Raw genomic sequence first — 19,772 nt, 5'->3', positions numbered from 1 at the left:
TCATACAACACAAGTATAAAAAAACCTGATCTAGTTTCCAAAAAACACTTCTCTAGAGAAATTAATGATGGTAAGTCAGGCTTATCATAGTCCTTCTCCTGAAGGGTCAGAGTTAGGGGGCCTTCCTGGAACTGACCTGGTATACAGAGGTACACATCAAACCAGATCTCAGGCTTGAGTTAACTACAGTTAGTCAAAATTTCTGGGCACCTTCAGTACAGGCCTATTTAAGGAACCTAAATATAGATTTTCAGAGCCTTAGAAACTTGTGCTTTCAATATTCTGCTCCAATGACTGTGGCAAAGCTGCCTTTATTAGACACAGTGCTTAAGAGCCAAGAGAGGCTGTCAGCTACATCCTATAGTGACCGAACACAAAGTACATGAGTTAATTATAATGCAGACACACTGGAGAGAGGAACCATCTAACACTACAGTGCTTAGCAGCCAACTTTTCCTAGGCTCGTAGGACTTTTCATGGGCTGAGTGCAGCATTTGCACTCGGGAAACAATTTACCCCATGATGATTGCTCTTACTTGAATTCCAGGAGCTCTAGAAAATCGCACGTCACCTGTAGCCATGGCACCTTTCATCCATTCCCATGTGGCTTTCCTGGATCGACTCAGAAGCTGGAGAAGCCAATGACATGAACTGCAACCCTATATCAAAGATGGGTCGGTTAACTCAGCCTGGAAGCCAACACAGGAAAGACCATGCCGCTTCTGAGGCTGTCCTAGTTTTTGTGAGATGATTTTCCCCATCATCAGTGAAACAAGCGGTTGGCTCAGCAACAACTGTAGTTGATTTAGGTGCTCTATTCAGAGCCTCGTCCAGCACTGATCGGCATTATGCCTTGCCCATAATAGCCTTGCTCTTTTGCTAGTGAGTAACCAAGTGTCCATTTGCAAGCATCAGAGACTGCCCAACATGGATTTTGCTAGTACAGAGAAATCCTGGATCCTGGAGATGCGGGCTCCTAGGAAATGAAGAAGCAAGCAGAGACACTGAACTGCAAAGATCCTGGAAACTGTCTACGAAATTAAGTTGGCAATGTTTAGGAGATATTTGGAGTGCTTGTTGCAGGTAATAGAGCATCCCAGTGTACCCAGTACAAAGCCCAGTGGATAGTAAACCAAAGCACTTTGATTGGGAACCAAGGCAAGGAGGTGAGCAGACTCTGAATATGTTTATTTGGGCTTCTTCTTTTCAGCATGTGTTGAGAAGTTTGACACTAAAAATTTTCAGGTCCCAAGGAAAATGAACTGTGTGTACAGTTTCCCAGGGAAGAGGCAGATACTGGAATGTCTGAAGAGAGTGACTGCAGCTATGCTGGTGGGATTTTTTCTGCACTGATGAGATGCTCTGAACACTGTTACTCTCAAGATGAGGAGCCAGTGGGGCTAGGGTCTAGCCAAGGGAGAACTGGGATGCATTCCCCCTCCAGTGCAAAGGCTGAAAGTTACACCATCCAAAGGGAACAGAGCCAGTCCCTGTTGTCTTTCCCAACCATCACATTTTGCTGCCAGCAAACTCTGAAGATGGATGAGAGCAGGGCAAAACCAGATTCCTGATGGGGGGAGAAGAAATCCCTGGACCCAGCCACCAGCAGCACTGACAAGCCCAGAGAAGACTCCAGACCCAGCAGGATGTGAAGGAGCAGATTTGTAGTGTGCCTTTCCTTTAGGGACACCAAAATTATATGCAGGATAGCATTTAACTGGGGCTTTACTGGATCCTCTCTGTCTTTGTTTTTTCTGTCTCACACATTAATTAACAAGCTGCACCCCATAATTTTATTCATCTTTATGGATCTCTTGTCTTTCATTCCATAACCCTGCATACTTTATGAGCATGTCAGCTTGGGTGGTAGACCCCCATGACCCAAGGGGGAGTCCCCTAATCCCGCTGGCAGAAGGTAATCAGATCTGCAACCACCTCTCGCCTGTGGTGAGGTGCAGCCAGATGCTCAGACATGTTGCAGGCCAAGCTGATATGTTTGTTTTGATTTTATTCCAGATGCAGAGAATAAGAGAGGCAGAGTACTAACTTGCTGATAATGCCTTAATTAAATGGACGGTTTGTCCCTACTCACAGGACTGGTGTGAGCACCAGGATGAATCCAAGTGTAAAAACAAGTGGAAACCAGCTCCCTGCGTGCAACCTGCTGCTATGACAGTGCATTTTCCCTTGGCCACCATCCCTTGTGACAGGTATCTGATAAATACAAAGGTAGCTTCACCCTCTGTGATTATTTACCATTTGCATTCTGAACTCCTGCAGTTCTGATATGCAGACAAGAAGAAACTGCTTTTGGAGGAAACCTGGCTAACAAAGTTTCAAGTGTGGTATATGACTGTTTACATTGTAAAATATTTCTTTCTTGTATCTAGACAATATTTGGTTAATTTAAGTTCAGTTTGATGTTTGATGTTAAGTTCAGTTTGAGTCCTTGAAAGAAGAGATCTTAGGATATACTAAATCAGTTGTTTCCTGCCATCCACAATAAGTTCTAGGGTGTTAATACCTTACCCAGCACACTCCAGTACCACAGACCCAGTCTTTATCTTCATGCACTCCCACCCCTCTCCTTGACTTTTGAGACAATGATTTCCAAAGAGATATGAATTCAGTGGTAACCATTAGAGATCCTACCCTATGATAACTGATACTTTGCTCCCATTTCATCCAGAACCTGCTGAAATCATGGGAGTTTTAGACATGTTTAAAAAAGCTTGGATTACGCCTAGAGAAAATATTTTCACTTGAGTATTTGAAGACATTATCTCATGAAACCTTCTAGAAAGACAACAAGCTTTAATGTGAAATTATTTCCCTGCTAAAGAAATGGCCAAAAATATGTAATAGTAGTTTACTATGAATTCTATGTAATAGCTAATCAGCTTTCGTAAACCAGCACAGCTCCATTAAAAATGAGTACTGATGTAGTTTGCATAGCTGTGGATTTGTACCCTTCAGACTTCTTGAGTAATTTCTATAGGAACATTTCAAGAGTCTTAATATATGTGCTTCTATGTGACTTTTTCCAGTGTTTTGAGAGGTTCCACCAGTCATTTAATCTAAGTTAGAACCATGGTTGAGAGAAAATGCAGGGACTCTCAGCACTACCACTTGTTGGATGAAGAAACGAAACATTCAAAGAATACACAAGAAGCACAGTGTATGAACTTTCATTAGACAGCAGTTCTACATGATGTTCTTTAACTGCCAAGTCCTACAGAGTAAACAGATCGCTGCCAAGCTGTTGATAGAGCATTTCATCCATATGCTGGACTCATCTTCTGCAAGTTGTATTCATCATTTTTCACTGAAAGCAAATGTCTTATGAACAAACTATGGAAAAATACCAGGCTGAGATTTATCCTCCTGCAGCTCTTTATCTTCTAGCCATCATGGAAATGAGGACGATGGTTAAGACAATGGTTCCAGCAACTCCACCAACTGTCATTCCCAGGATGTTCCCATGGACCTGCCTTGACTGACACCTCTCACCCATAAAGAAGAAGGCTTGTCCTGATGGGCACCTGGGACAACAAAGTACAGATTCACATGGATCAGGAGTTTTATTCTGCCCTATAGGCCCACCTCAAGGTCCTAACACTCACTATCCAGGATAGGCAGTTCCCATTAGAGGAGTTCACGTCACAACATCCCCACCTTGTTTGGAGGCTATTTACATACCCTGGAAGCACCACAGAATGGGGTTTCTTTTCTTCCCCTTATGCCTGCTAGTAGAAACCGGTCACTGTGGTCAAGTGTTTTGTTCCTACTGTTCCTTGAAAACCTAGTGGCTTAGACCTCTGAGGTCTGTGGCTCTGAATACTTATTAGCTACATCACTTGGTTCAGAAGAAAATCAAGGCAAGCAGGGAAGCAGTCCATGGTACCTGCAGTTTGCTTTTCCTTTCACATTCACACAGACTCCATCATTCTGGCAAGGGTTTGGGTCACACGGGTCTTGCAGATAAAGGTCTTGAGCGGGCTCCATATCCTGGGCTGCTCTCTTCTGCCTTTCCAGAATAAGGCCTTCCATGAAGGCGGGTTGTTCACGTTCAACAGGAACTTCAGTGTTAACAAGGTGACTTAGATCTTTTAAAAAAAGGAAAGAGAGAAGACATCAGATATTCTTCAGTATTCTTCATACCAGGGTTTCACAGGATGCTTTGTGTACCAGAGGGTACTCGGCTATTTGCTCTTTACAGAGCTCTTGCCATACCACAGCAAGGTCTGCATATTTAAAGCACAAGATAGAAAATAATACTGAAATTACTGTAACTGGTTAGGTAAATCAGTGGTATTCTGTACTTTGAAAATTTATGCCCAGTGTGGCTGTTCTGTTTGAAAATTAACACAAGGGGGGTGGCCTTTGAGTATGTTCAGTGCTTAGAAATGGACATAGCTGCTGGTTAGGGTGCTTAAAAGTGTCTAAGAAGTTAACTTCCAGTAACTCGTTGCCATTTCGATTCCTCTGAACTCACTTTAATCAACATCACCCACCTGAAACTAAGACATAGCAACTCTTGTAAAAGTTGATCCCTGTTAGAAGAGAAGATGACTGGGAGACAGGTGGCGATAGTTACTCGAATGTACAAAAAGAGATAGAAAGAATCACCTATTTTTGTAAGGGGAGTCAGGAAGAGGGTCTTTACCATTAAATTCTGCAAAAATAATCAGGTCATCATTTTTCAGGAAGCTCCTCCGTCTCATCTGGCTGTGGGATATGAAGTTAGTCCACCCCCAGGTGACACTTCTATAGCAATTGCATGAGGCATCAAATTTTCCAACAATTGATGGTTTCTGCCATATTAAGGTTCCATTAGTACCTGCAATGAGAATATGAGTGCTGAATAAGAACCACTAAGTTTTGCAGCTGGAAATATGACATGAATTTTTTCTCTATTACGGGGTTAAAGGGGATTTATGCTGTAAAATCAAGTTCAGAGCTGAAATGCCCAAACAAATCACAGAGGACTGACAAATTATGGGTGCCAGCAGATCCTTAGATATGGTCTGCATGGGGACTCTTAGTCTATGTAAGGGCATGGAAATTCCACAGCTCCTCTTTCATTGAGGATTAACCAAATGCAAGCTACCTCCTCGTTGTCACCAGCTAAGAGCTCATTCCTGCGTAAGGACACACCCTCATCAGTTTTCAAGTACCTATAGAATTTAGCAGTTTTTGTTCATCGCTATGTTTCTGTTAAACATATTCATACCTCAGGTTTAAAACCTTTTACTGAAAAAGTGTGTGCTAAACTTCCACTGGAAAAAGTGAAGAAGGGTGGAGATTCATTCATCTCTAGTATTTTATTCTGTACCAAACTCAGTACTGTCCCATAGTGCTTATTTCTTTGAATTAACACATTCTTGGGAAATCCTAGGGCTGGATGTGGAACTATGGTGCTACATGCTATATAAACCTGGAGTCAAAAGGTAGTCTCTGTGTGAAAGAGTTCATAATCTGCAGTCTACACCCTGCCAAGCAAGTCAGGCTTCAAATGCTGTAGACTGATGTTACAGATGTTTTCAGCTATTTTTTTCTTGAATATAGCTACAATGTGAACGCTGTGCATTCAGACCATGTGTGTTCAAGTTAATCAAGCCTCCAAAATGCAGTTCTAACTTAACTTATTGTTGATTTAATAAAAGAATTCAACACCCTGCTGGCATTGCACCACCCTGTGGTGATACTCAGTTATTATAACAGGTAAACCACAGGTAGAATGAGAAATGCCAACTCCTAGGAGAGCTCTTTATTTAGAGTAAAATTCAGATATCCCAGGGATTGTTCACGGTAACATCGACCTTCTATGCATCACTTTTCTCATTAGAAGATCTTTCTCAGACAGGAATTCTGAGTCATACACAGGGAAGTGTCCCAAACTGGAAAGTGCAACCAAAGTTGCCCAGCTCTGAGTCCTACACCCAGTCCTCTGATTTGGATTCTTTGGCTCCCATTTTCACCATTCCTCCAGGCAGTCATCACTTACCTGAGATAAATTGATTGTTGCTTGTGGTGAAGCTTTTGCTAGAGGACATCCTTTTCAAGACGTCAGGGTCCTGGTCCAGCACAGTGAGTACAGCTTGGCGGTTCAGAGCTGGCCACTCCAGAACACCATCGTTCTCTCCACTGCACAGGTGAAAGGCAATGCGAGTGTAGCCGCTGATCGTGGAGTGGGGATACAAACTCACACCAAAACCGTAACCCTCAGGGCTATAAAACCGGGGGCTTTGAATAACATCACTGGATGCGTTTTGGAGGATTTGGCTGAAATTCCGAATGACCCACACAGCTGTGGGACAGGGGGTCTCTGTCAGCGTGACATCGTCGATAGCAATCCCACCAGCTGAAGAGCTGGGGTCACCCTTTAGTCCTTGGAAGAGATAACGGAACTTCCTCTGGGCATTGAGGGTCACATGGGCAATTTTCCAGTCAGAGTCATTATCCGCTTTGGTAAAAGGAAAGCAAAACGTTGCCATCAGCATGGGTACTGACATTGTGAAGCAGCTTATTCCTAGCCCTCCATTCCAGCTGCATTTTTAGACAACTAGACCTCTCCCAGAGGCCTGAATACCAGACAACTTAAGTTAGTAGTGTGTTTATAATACACTAACATTGCCTTATCAACTAAACACTTTGGACACGTTCTGTTAGGAACTCTTCACTCATTAGTAGATGACAGTCTCTCGTATAAAGGGCAGCAGGCCGAGACACAGCAAGTGGACGGGAGTCAGTGACCCGTTGGAATTAATGGCTGCTGCCACTTTTCCAGGGACTTACCCTTCCCCGCAAGCTGCTGCAGCTTGATACAGACACGTCATCACAGGTCTTGAGTTTTGACAACATAAACACATAGTGCCACAGTGGCTGAATTTGTCCAGTTTAGCAGAATCAGCCAAAGTGGGAACTCAGTTCACATTTCCAAAATGACATATGGTTTTATATTTCCAGCCATATAAAAATCAGGCTGGGATTCTTACTGACTGCAGATGAGCACAAATATTTACACCTGACCAGCTCACCGTTAGATCATATAACAGCAGGTGGAGATCTAGTTAACTGATCTCCAGCACAGTTTGGTCCCTCTAAGTCACTGGGTGTATCATTAGGAACATTGTGACTTCTGCTGTGGAGCACCTAAATTGCATTCTTACAGCCTCCAGTTCCGCTAATAGATGCCCTCACATAATACCAAAATCCTTAGCCAGATTACAAAATATTCTGGTACCTTCCGGAAAATCTTTTGATTTCTGAGGCAATCCACTGCATTTACGGACTCAGTAAGACAACTTTCCACCCCCACCCCCCCACCCCCCGTAGTATTCTATATGTAACTCACATTTCCAGAATTACCTTGAAAGGTTTGAATTTTCCTCATTTTACGAACATTTCCAGTGCCGTCATCCTCTTTAAGCCAGATGACCAGCTTGTCAGAAAGGCTTCCTGTGATCTTATAGAAGAACTGGAGGCACTGCTGAGTTCTCTTTGGATAAAGGATTCGGGACTCTAGGACTGCCACCTCATCTGCCTTGCCAGAGCTGGTGCTGAAGTACATGAAAAAGCCAGCGTCTGTGAAGGAAGTGTGGAGTGTCACTGTCTCTTTCCAGATTTCCTGCTAGCTGCGTGCTGTCAATTTGTCATTTCAACTCCACTCTTCTAGCAGGCATAAGTGTAGTACTTACATAAATAGTACAAGAAATGGTATATGATAACCAGCCAAGCCAGACCAGGATAAGGAAAGGACTAGTAGCTTAGCATATATATGGAACTCATCGCTGGCAGCTTATGTCAATTTTGTATTACCGAATCACAGAATGACAGAACGGTCATGTTGGAAGGGACCTCCCGAGATCATGTAGTTCAACTCTCTGCTAAAGCAGATTCACCAAGAGCAGGTTACACAGAGTCACATCGAGGCAGGTTTTGAATCCAGAGCCAGGCTGCCAGCTCCTCTCTAAAAGTTAGGCTGTACTTTCCCTCCTTCAGTTTAGCCAGTAAGAAGTCAAAAACCCAAGACGTGAATCTATTTGGGCAAAATATGATCCATCTGTGTTAAAAACCTAAAATTTGTCCCCACTCAAGATGACTGCAGAACCAGTTCTTCAAAAATGTCTAAAGTCCTGGTGGAGTCAATGACTCTTTGAAGGTTTCCAAAAGGAGATGCACTCCTTACTCATGCAATTCATATAGACACTCTGGAGGTCCTCAGAGGCACCTACCCCTCTCCATTAACTCTTCAGATAATGTCAATATTTATTTTGTACTTAGTCACTAGATGCTAAAGCATAAGTGTAAGTGAAGTGCTTGCTTCAGACAGATTGGGTTTTACTTAATAATCTCAAACAACTCAGATGAACCATTTTTCAGTGACAATTGAACTGTAACAGGAAAAAAAAGGAGAGGAAATAATGTAAAAAGTCAGATGAGGGTTAGGAGCATGTACTTCTAGAAGCTGTCAAGTGGTTTTCTTGAGTTATAGAATCATAGAATCACAGAATCTTTTAGATTGGAAAGACCTTTAAGATCACCAAGTCCAACCATTGACACAGCACTGCCAAGTCCACCACTAAACCATGTCCCTAAGTGCCACGTCTACACGTCTTTAAAATACCTTCAGGGAGGGTGACTCAACCACTTCCACAGGCAGCCTGTTCCAGCGCTTGACAACTGTTTCAGCGAAGAAATCTTTCCTGATATCCAAAGTAAACCTTCCCTGACACAACTTGAGGACATTTCCTCTTGTCCTATTGCTTGTTATCTGGGAGAAGAGGCCTACCCCCACCTGTCCACAGCCTCCTTTCATATAGTTGTAGAGAGCGATAAGGTCCCCCCTGAGCCTCCTCTTCCCCAGGCTGAACCCCCCCAGGTCCCTCAGCCGCTCCTCATCAGCCCTGTGCCCCAGCCCCTGCCCCAGCCCCCTGCCCGGCTCTGGACACGCTCCAGCCCCTCCACGTCCCCCTGCAGTGAGGGGCCCAAAGCTGAACACAGGGGTCCAGGGGCGGCCTCACCAGTGCCCAGCGCAGGGGGACGGGCACTGCCCTGCTCCTGATGGCCACACTCTTTCGGATACCAGCCAGGATGCTGATGGCCACCTGGGCCACCTGGGCACACAGCTGGCTCATGCCCAGCCGGCTGCTGACCAGCACCCCCAGGCCCTTTCCCACCAGGCACCTTCCCAGCCCCCTGCCCCCAGCCTGTAGCGCTGCCTGGGGTTGCTGTGACCCAGGGGCAGGACCTGAGACTCATATTGCATTCTTGTACCTGATCGACAAGTACCAGTGTAGTAAGAGGTTGAAGGAGGGTCACACAAGGGTAATAATTTGCTCCCAAGTGCAGCAAGTCAAAGTTTTGCTTTATCAAAGAGTAACAAAGCACAAGTGAATGTGTTTTAGGCTAGGATCCCTTCACACTGTACTTAGGTAAGATTTACCACAAATCTTTTTGGGAGTTTTTTGGGAGTCTGTAGTAGTTTGCCATGTCTAAATAATGACAAACCAGGGCCTTGCTTTTCAGAGCTGCCTGTTGGGATTGAATCTTTATTTTCACCTGTAAGCTAGCACCCTGCAACTGTGACCAGGGTTGACCCTACCCTTTTTTGAGGTTTTTGTCCTTTGAAAAATGGTGAAATTACCATGCGAAAAAAAAAATTATCCCTAAACTATCATAACATACTTTGCAATTTTCTTCTACCTCCAGAAGCAGCATTCCTCAAGCTTATCATTTGCTTTGCAAACACAACGTTTATGAGTGGCTGTGAGTGCTGTTTCATTCTTATCATGGGGTAACAAAACTCTTACTCAGACTTTGGAAGTTGCCATAAATCCTTTCCCAGGTTGTATTTAAAAGGCCTTTAGCTGAAACTGTTCTTTGTCCCTTTTCATCTTGCTGCTGTGGACAACATTCCATTACGTTGAAAAAAGTTAATGAAAGCACAAGTGCAACCATAAACTCACACTTGCAGGGTCAAGACACATAAAATGAAAAGGGCTTTTTGCTTAACTAGAAACACTGCAACTCAGATGTCTGCTGGGTAGCATCTTAAATACAGTCATTTAATTCTGTGTTTTCGGAGTAGTCAAGGATGGGTTTTCTCGATGGTTGACTACAATGACAGGTTCAGAGAAGGTTTTAAAGACACTGTATTTAAAAAACACAGACCAACCAGTACAGATGTGCACAAGGGACCATTGCTCCGGCTAACCTCTTTCCCATAGGAAAGTGTTCTGTGACTTTGTTATTACCTCTACAGCGCCCAGAAAGCGTGTGGTCATCCTGCCCTGTAGCACCGCTCTGTTGATGGATCCAGTCTAGATCATCTCTGGCTCCCTGAATCATGCCACAGATATTGTCAAACTCGAAAGAACATTGGTCCAAAAAAGTGTGAGTTGAAGCTGGAAAAAAACCACACACATGGTTACCACCAATATAGTATTCATTAAAATTTCTGCTCTGATTTTTTTGGGGGGGCTGTTCTTTTCATTAGTATAGACATCATGTAGAGAAGACAACTCACAGAAGATGTGAGCCCAAAGACTCAAAAGAGGACTTTTGATTTTGATCAAAAAGAAGGCAAATATTTTGATCAAAAAATATTTGATTCCTGGAGGGATTCCCTGCATAAAGACAACATTTGCAGAAGGCTGACAAACTCTGATGCAGCAGCTGAACCACAGGGACTGATGGTGGCCCTTTGTTACTGCTCATAAGCCATAGAGAGACAAGTCACTTTGTGAACAGTGGTGGTGGTGTATTTAACTGCTCCTCAGCTGGAGGTTATTGTTCCTTATGGCTCATCTGCTTGATGAGCATGAGCATTGTCCTTCCACTTCAAGCAAAGTCCACTCAAGTTACCTTAGGCTGGTTTAGCTGAGTTTATCTACAAGTTGATGCTTCTGTTGACAGATACTTGGGGACAACAACATCTTGCTAACAGTCATATGTGGTGATAATATCTTCAGTCAGCTTAACAACCAAGTAGATGGTGTCAAATTCTAGATTTAGCCAATCTCAGGTGCAAAATAATCTAATTCAGACCAAATGTCAAAGAGGACAAAGTACAGTTGTATTCACCTCACAAAAGCACACACACCAGCAGAACACAACCTCATGTCTGAACCCCTAGGAGCAACAATGAAGAAAATATATGAATGGATTGACTTTCATCGACTAATTGGACTTTTACAAAAGTAATGACAGTAAGCAGGGCCAGAGAGGGATGAGGAGGGAATAGAAAATCTGGGTCTTTTCACCACATGTCCTCTCCCATACCTCCTCAGGAGCACCTGAGAAGAATTTTCGTGGTTTTAGAGCCATAAGAGAGGTGAGCCAGCCAGGCTTAAGTATAAACAAAGAAAGGTGGCCATGGTTAAGTTATGACTTACTGCAGTTATACATGCGATTCAGTCTTTCCAGGTCAATAGCGCTCAAGTCCAGACGTTGTCCAATTATATCATCAAATTCTGGTATCTTTGCTGTGATTGTGGGGATGCTTTCATTTTTGTTGAATGAAAAAGGTTCATAGTGCATCAGTGACTCATAATCATAGGGGGTGTTCAGATCAGTGATGTAGCTGTCATCATACTTCAGAAAATTGTGCTCTTTGCCTGGTGAAGGAACAGAAAAATTAATTTTCAGAGAAAATGGTAAAGGAAATGCCTTTGGCATGGTCACTTGGATGCAGTTTTCCAAGGCGGAATTGATACACATGAAAAAAATTACAATAAAATATTCAAATCTAGCAAGATTTTTTAATGAAGTCATTTGGACAACAAAGCAGTGTCTTTAGATTGCAGCATGTGCCTTCAGTAAGTTCAAAATCAAATATCAATGAGATGTAAAGAATGGGATATATAGGAGGTCAGATCAGATGGTCTAATAGTAAGCATCCTGAGGGATTAAATTTAAGGGTTAATGTACTCCATTCCAGAGGCTGTGAACACTGATGCAAACATTTCCCAGGATATTAGATCATATACGGACAAGGAGAAGCCCTAAAGCCCTCCACTTATTAAGGGGACAAGTATGACAGTCCTGGAGTGCCTCCAGGTTCTGTTCTTTGAAGCAAAGAATATGTTAGCAATTCCAGGGGAAAAAAAAAAAAGAAAACAAAGATTTTTTGCCCTAGATTGCCAATACAACTATGATGTTGAAATATCTTTTGGAAACATGTTTCTTATGGTTTCTTGGTGAAATAATTTGTCCTTAGAGTAAGTTTTTCATTATGAAGATTTCTGCTAGGGCAAAGAGAAGGAGCCATTTCATGTAATTTAGTATGGAAGTAAAGAGAGATTGCCAGCATTTCCAACTACAAATCATATTTTCAGAATATTTAGCATTCTTTCTCCAAGAAGAAACAGCACATAACTGCACTGGTGGATAATTACAGCTTCTCTGTGTAAAGGCTGCCCTTCCCTTCTGCAGGTCCACTCTGGGCACAAAGGTCTTCAGTCCAAGGCCTGAGATTGTATAAGAGCTTGGGATTGATTTTTTTACAGATAATTGAATTGCACCTTTTATCAAAAAGGGTGAGAATCTTGCTAACCAAGTGCTATCACTTTTTATAGCTGGGGAAAAAATCTTGGCAGGACACAGGTATGTGTAATGGTGCGGCTTTTAAGATTGCGACCAGGTAAAGGGTAACTTCTTGGTGTTTTTAGAAGAAATAAACCGTACAGCAAAGTGGCAATTGCATTAAGCTGTCTTGTGTGTTTTCTCTGAAGTCTAGTAAGATTATTAGCTTTTCTGTCAATAGCAACGGGAATAGGGGATCTCTTCTTTTACCAGCCAGCTATCTGCATTGCAGTTTATGAAAATGCGTTATGGCAAAATCTGCTACCATGCTATTAAATTTGGGGTTGCAGATCACTAATGCAGGAACAGATGCTCACAAACACACACACAGAGCATTGTCATATCAGCCTTATTTCCCTTTAGAGAGGCAAACATCTTTCAAATGGCTTCAGCAGAAGTTTTCTACCTAATGAATTTGCCTAACTGGAAAATGTGATTTTTTAATATGGATAGAAACCTACAGGATATAGGAATTGACTGCAGTGACATCAGGTCAGCACCAGGACTCAGTCAGAACAGTGTCACACTGAAGTCCATCATTTGTATCACTTCTCTGGTGTTACAGATTTGTGGCTACTGAATACATCACAGATAAGTTAAGAGGATTAATTGATAATTTTGGAGGGGAAAAAAAGCCAAGAAAGAATGCATGAAGAACTGGCACTGGTTTTTTGAGCTTTTCCATACCTCTGTATATCATGGAGCTCACAATAGTGTTTTATAATATACTGTAAGACTTGCTTTGGAGATGGCTAGTGACAGTGCACAGAAAAAAGGGGCCCAAAAGTCAGTCTAGATACTACTATCACCACCATCTTCATCACCATGATTCAAGGTAAGATCAAGTTAGTAATAAGGTGAATTGGGTTTAGTGCTGCTCCTAGCAATAAAAACAATGGTTTTCAAAACCAAAATCCTCATCCCATGTGCTGTTCAGCCACCCCAAAAGACACTGCAAATTACAGGGTAGAGGCAAGCAGTAGCGCACAAAGCCATTCAACCTGGAGCAATTCAAAATAATCAGATACTGCTTTTAGAGGTCAGCAGAAATTGCTTGTACCAGCAGTTCTTATCTATTCAAAAGAGAACACAGCATTCCCTAAACCTTGTTGCTTTCTGATGACTATTCTTCATGTATTTATTTTTCATGTATTTTTCACTTATTTGCAACGATGCTGTGTGCATAACCCTGAAGACTGAAGTAATCGCTTTGTCCACACAAAGCGTAAGCAATTTCTCTGCATTGGCACCATCACCATCATTGCAAAGCTCCACTACTGGGAACAGGAGGTTATGGCTGGTGTCTTTGCTACCGTGCCTTCCAGAACTTGTTATAGGCTCCCATTCATTCTTTTTCAAATAAGCAATCGTTAAGGAGTAAAGAACCAGACCTCACAGGAGACAGCAAGAGAAACTGCCTAGGGACCACAGGGGCTGCAGAGACTTTGGTGAAACTCATAAAGCCACTGAATCTGATGATATTAAACCTGAAGACAAGAACCTGCAGAGACACACTGGGCAGAAGTGCAGGACAGAGACCTATTCTATGTGTCCCATCTGATAGTCACTTTGAGGGTCCTTCATGTACGAAGTAAATCTTTCTGGTTTCAGGGAAGCCTGAATCTCTGTGTATAAAAACCTTTCAGATTTTGAGAAGACCTTTGATTAAAGAAGAGCCACCTTAAAGGTAACCATCCCAGTAAGTTTACAATTTGCATTATGCAGCGAGAGAAAAGACTTATAGAGAGGAGAACTGATTGGTTCAAAATCGGAGAGCAGACCAGTCCTGGAGCCAAGGGGAGATAAAGCCCTCTGACTTCCAAGCTGGGCTTCTCTCTTCTGGCCTTAGACAGTGTCTGGTCTTTGACCAGAGAAGATGTATCACAATCCTGCTACATCTATGGATTGGTTTACAGTGGTCTCAGGTGTGGCACACTGTTTCTAAAATCATATCTTTAAGAAAATCTTAAAATCTAGATGGGAAAATCAGATACTGATGAATTTGCACTATACAAAATCTGACTTGAAGGTCAAACCTACCTGTAATAATTTCATCCCACCAGATTGTGACATAGTCATCCCGGTCCATCCTCGACTGCTCATGGTAAAACCCCAGAGCATGCAGGAGCTCGTGTTCCACAATTGCTCTGTAGTCACACCGTGCCCCAATAGAGAGGTTCTGCCCAGTCTGCAGGTCCCCCACCTGGGACCAACACCTGAGAGAGAGATCTTACTGTCCGTTAAGTAGTTTTCTTCTCTGCATTGACATTTTCAGTCTGCTCACTGAATTTTAAGTAATATTAAAAATGGTTTAAATGTAAAAGGAGTCACATAAATCATTACTTGGATGCTGATCGGATGCCTTGATACTCTACAGATAGTCTGCTCTGAAAACAGACTAAGCCCCAATGACATATTCACTGCCACTTGCATGAGGCCAGCATTTTACCTACCCTCTGTCAGACAAGCTCTCCCCTGATTTTTGAGATCCACCAAAGTTTAGCCTTATATCAGCTGCCATTTTGCCAAGAAACATGCGAAGAAACATAACACATACATAAAAACAGAAGAGTCATCAAGACAGGCTGAGCTTTTTTGCAGACACTTGGGCTAGAGAAAACATTTAGGAGGACTTAGAATAGCAGCATTTTGTCCTTGTTAACAGCAGCTAGGCAAGGCATTGGCCATAGATGTGAAATTACCTTTGTCTGTGCAGGCCCAGCCCCTCACCCGTGACTCAGCAGAAGCTAACCATGGTTGAGGAGGGAAGGAGCTTCTCAGCCAATTCATTGGGAACTTTTAAGGGCAGCACAAGGGTGATGTGAGAAGCAACTGCTAAAGAGAGTCTGCTGGGACCGTATATTCATTTGGACATCACAAAACAGCGTCCAGTTGAGTTTGTTGAAGGAGCTTGGAACACACTAATGTGGGTGCTGAAAACAAAGAGCTTGAGCATATGGTCTTTTGAATAGCTGCTGCCAGGGAGTTTCCAGTTCCAGGCTCTTTAGCAGCAGCTTGTCAAAAAACATCGTGCTTGCAGTCTTGTAAGAGCAGTGTCACAGGACATTACCCAAGGAAGAGCTGAGGGCAGAAATATCAGTGCCTATAGGTGTTTATGCAGTTCTGGGAGAACAAGAAATATCCACAGCTGATAAAGTGAGAATATTTTTGTGCTTTTCTCTATGTTCTTTCAAAACACATTTAGATGTAGGAAATAAAATAAATCTTCCCAGTTCCCCAAAACCTGAATCTCCGAGTATAAAACACTTTCAGATTTAGGAAAACCTTTCATTGAAGAGCCATATCAAAACAATAGCAAAACTACAATAAACTGGGTTTCCACAGCTTTTTTTGACCTGTCTTCCAAAGATTTCAGAGCCTAAATTCTGGCTATTCACATCCTTGATAACTTAAGAGGATGTACATGGAGGTCATTTCACCCAGCAGTGACATGGAAAACAACCCTAGGTAGGAAAGGGGAAGCAGCTGATGAAAACCCAGTGATGCTGGGATTCACCTCAACGAAGGGTAACCACCTAAATAAACCTCAGATGACCATTCCAAGTTCATCGTCTAAATATCCCCTGCAGTCAGCAGAGGGAGGCAGCTGCTTGCAAGCTTTGCCTTTACAAAGGTAAGATGGGTTGCTTTCTCAGTGGCCTCTTTTTCTCTGCTGACAACAAACTTAGACTAAACTTTTACACCTCTGAAGTCAAATGGAATGAGTTCTCCGCTGCTTCTACACAGCGAAACAGAAGTTGATATAACCCTTACCCATCTTCTTTTGTAAAGAATATGTAGGTTCTCTCTCCTCCATAGGGCTTGAAATCAACGCAAGACTTAAGACGGAACATTTCAAACGCTTGGAGAATTACTCCTTTGGCATTCAGATCTGGAAAACATACATCGGGAAAGCACCTTTAACACTGCAGATCATTCACCCTGGATAGGTAAGGTATGCACACATATACGCATGGGACTTCATGGGAGAAATGATTGAATTTGATTAAGTTCTGTTTTGTTTTACGATAGTTGTAGAAGAAATGGGGGAGGGAGGAAGGTTTTGATATAAAGGAGCCATCTAGTTATTAGTGAATTTTAATGTGAGAGAAACAGTTCTGAAAAAGGCAAATTTTTCATCACAGTGACTCCAGTACAAATAAGGATTGGAAATAAAATTTGAATGAAGTATCTGCATTACCTAGGTTATCACCCAGAATATAAGGAATGGGGAACTTCCATCTGTAAATCTCATTTCTTAGGGCATTTCGCTGATTTTGCTGAAAAGGGAATGAACAGCTGGTGATACATCTGCTGTAGGGAGATGGGCTGATTTGTACCAAAACCCACAATTAGAACAAGTGATAGGTATAAAGTTTTTAATTACTTACAGACAACAAGATATCACCCTGAAAGAGGTCCAGTCCAGCAGCTGAAAAGTAATTTAATGAAAGATAATGTAAATGAAATATCAAATAGCAAATTTATTTCACCTTAAAAACCATATGGAACCTATTTATGCAACGTTAATGTCCTTGGGCATTTACAGAAAATAAAGGAGGACCAGCCTTTTTACACTGAAATATAGGGACAGGCCTAAAAGTAACAGTAGTTTCTACTCAATATTTGCCGCTCAGCAATGTCTGCATTTTTGGTGGCAGAAATCTGGTGGCCACCATTATCCCTGTCTAGTTTGATAACCTCTTGCTTGCAATCAAGCAGTGGCAACAGTCAGGCAGTGAGACAGTACTCTAGAGAATATGGTTATATTGAGTAATGCATCATGGAGAATCATGTACAGTGCACCATCAAAGGATACATGGAAATTTGCATTACAGAAAATAATAATAATAAAAAAAAATAGAGGAAGGCAGTACATGTGTTGTGTCTTTTCCATTTAATTTCCTTGCCATTTATACAGAAGCTCAATAAACATCTAAGCTATTTTCCACACTGTAAAACTTTATAAAAATCATAGAGAGATAGGGGGGAAATGATGGTGGGACTCCAGAGCCTTTCCAAGTGATACAGTGTGTTACTGCCTTAACATCGTGGGTTTGCCCAAACTTCAGAAGTTAAAGGCATCTGCATCCCTTGTTTACATAGGGTTACAGCTCTCTGATGGATTCATGTGTGATAGCCAGAGGAAGCAAATTCAGAGCTCAGTCATATTTTTCTTGCACCATGAACTACCTAACCATTAGCCACCCACATCTTTTTTTCAATATTGAAAATCCAGCATTTTGCTCACAGTTTTTCAGGCCTTATAAGAATTTGGACGTGAACTCACCTAAGTTTATGTGTGGAATATCTTTGATTATTTCACCAGCATCAGCATCTGCTGCTGCAAGACAGACAAAACGTTATGCGTGGCACACAGTAAGAAGAAGAAAATGCTTCAAAACTCAAACCAGGTTGCAGAGCACTTACCAGCTTCACTAGAGAGGTGTGTGACCTGAAAGAGAATAAAATACAACCAGTATAAGGTATGAGATGTCTCTGGAATGAGAGGAGCCTGTGGAAATCAGTTTTCTACTTACAGAGACTGGAGTACCATAAACATGATGTAATAGAAGTGCTAAGCAGAGTGGGAAGATGCTGGAGCCCATTTTTGCAATGGAAAAAGAATCTGGTCCCTCTCATCTCTTGCAATATATAAGACATGTCTCTGACCTTTCCATAAAAGATCAGCCAACCAGCTTCAAACTTTCCACCTGTGTAACATTATTATAACAGCAAGATTTTCCTCCTAAATGGCACGTGATGGCACTGTTGTTATCAATTACCTAAGTCCACTTTGGAGAAATGTTGCAAAGAGGAATGCGATAACTTCATGTCCCCAGTGCAGCTGGTGAAAGACCCACCCAGACTTTGTGCCAGAAGATCTCAACCCAGCCCAAAGTTGCTGACTCCTTCCACTGCGCTGGTTATCTGTCAGCGTTGTGATCTCCACTGCGCAGGAGGAAAGCCACAAGCTTAAGCAGAATTATTCTGGGTTTATAGCACTGCAGGGACATTAGAATTTGGCCCAACACTGTTTTCAATTAATAATTAACATCACATTGTAAAGATTAGAGATAAAAGAGGTATGATTATGAATGCCCCGACAGTGTTTTCCCACAACTGAGCCCATCCCAGGACTGATGCCCCAGTGCACAGCATGCCACTTTGGCTCCAGAGGCAGTCATGTGTATCAGTAGAGCCTTGACCTTCCAGCTTGATGCCCCTTTCTGTGCTGGTGGGTTTCAGAGATGTCAAAGTCTAGCCCTGTACTTTGCTGTCTTCTTCCTCAGGGGACATGGGTCAGTGAGGACACATGGGCTAACTGAGCCAAGGCTCCAGAAAGCTCTAGAACTCCCATGGGCCCTGCATCATACCTGTTATCATCTTGCAAATGTCCTGGAGTGTCTTAGTGCTTTAAACTTACTCAACTGAATCCTGCTCCCTTATTTTACGTCTGAAATTACAAGTGCTGAAGGTGAGTATGTCCACCTCTCTGTTCAGTAATCAGGTAGGAAGAGGCTGGTGCCACAGACACCACCCCACACAGCACAATACAGAGGGTCTGGCGTAGGAAGAGGAGTGCTGCGGAGGTGCCTCACACGCTGCTTCCCAGCGGTATTGGTGGGACATACCGGACTTCAGTGTGAAGAAGCCTCAAATGAAAGTAGGTTTTGAGTAGGAAATGTGCCCATGGCCAGTGACTACCCTGCCCTAGAAAGCAGTCAGTCCTTCAACCTAGGGAACAGATCCTCCAAACAGATATAAGTAGGACACTATTTGTATGAGATCACATTGCAGAGGAATAAGTACAGAAATCTTTTCTTTTCTTGAGGAAGGGCCCCAGAGGACTGATCTTCCACCTAGCATATGTGGATCTTCTTCAGCACTTGCTTTTATGGACTATTAATTTGAAAGACAATGATACCTAAGCAGAACAGGACACACTACTAGTAAAGGAGAGTATGTCTCAAGGTGCATCATGTAAAGGCAGTTTTCACAGGTGAGCAAAGGGAATCACAGTGCAGCACAAAGGCCATTATTTGCAGTGTGTGTGAGAAAGGAACAAAAAACTGAAGCAGAATCAGAGCAGTTTGAAAACCCCTTGGGGATTTTTAGTGCCTTTAACTTAAAAATTATCCAAGGAACTAAAGAGGATGTCTAAGGGTAAGTAATTCTGTAGG

At 42.5% G+C, this 19,772-nt stretch overlaps 1 protein-coding gene across 1 annotated transcript; it reads right to left on the bottom strand.

The window, feature by feature from the left end:
- Nucleotides 1-813: 813 nt before the first annotated feature.
- LOC102054455 (meprin A subunit alpha) lies at nt 814-18,759 on the bottom strand. Its single transcript, XM_014281832.3, has 14 exons — nt 18,129-18,759; nt 18,019-18,043; nt 17,879-17,932; nt 16,980-17,020; nt 16,790-16,868; nt 16,363-16,480; nt 14,629-14,804; nt 11,400-11,621; nt 10,260-10,409; nt 7,372-7,587; nt 6,008-6,466; nt 4,667-4,840; nt 3,905-4,106; nt 814-3,542 (listed from the first exon to the last, which is right to left on the bottom strand). Exons 1-14 carry the CDS (start codon nt 18,195-18,197, stop codon nt 3,395-3,397), a joined length of 2,133 nt encoding a protein of 710 aa, XP_014137307.1. The 5' UTR covers nt 18,198-18,759; the 3' UTR covers nt 814-3,394.
- Between the last annotated feature and the right edge of the window lie 1,013 nt (nt 18,760-19,772).

The sequence above is a fragment of the Falco cherrug genome, chromosome 6 (assembly GCF_023634085.1).
Source record: "Falco cherrug isolate bFalChe1 chromosome 6, bFalChe1.pri, whole genome shotgun sequence".
Lineage (NCBI taxonomy): Eukaryota > Metazoa > Chordata > Aves > Falconiformes > Falconidae > Falco > Falco cherrug.
Note: the sequence above shows the minus strand (reverse complement) of the source record. Positions and strands in the feature narration are given on the sequence as shown.

Coding starts and splice junctions, on each gene's coding strand:
- LOC102054455 (XM_014281832.3), bottom strand. CDS start 18,197: ATGGGCTCCAGCATCTTCCCACTCTGCTTAGCACTTCTATTACATCAT. Junction 17,933..18,018: donor ACACCTCTCTAGTGAAGCTG/GTAAGTGCTCTG, acceptor TCTGTCTTGCAG/CAGCAGATGCTGATGCTGGT. Junction 16,481..16,789: donor TATTCTGGGTGATAACCTAG/GTAATGCAGATA, acceptor TATGTTTTCCAG/ATCTGAATGCCAAAGGAGTA.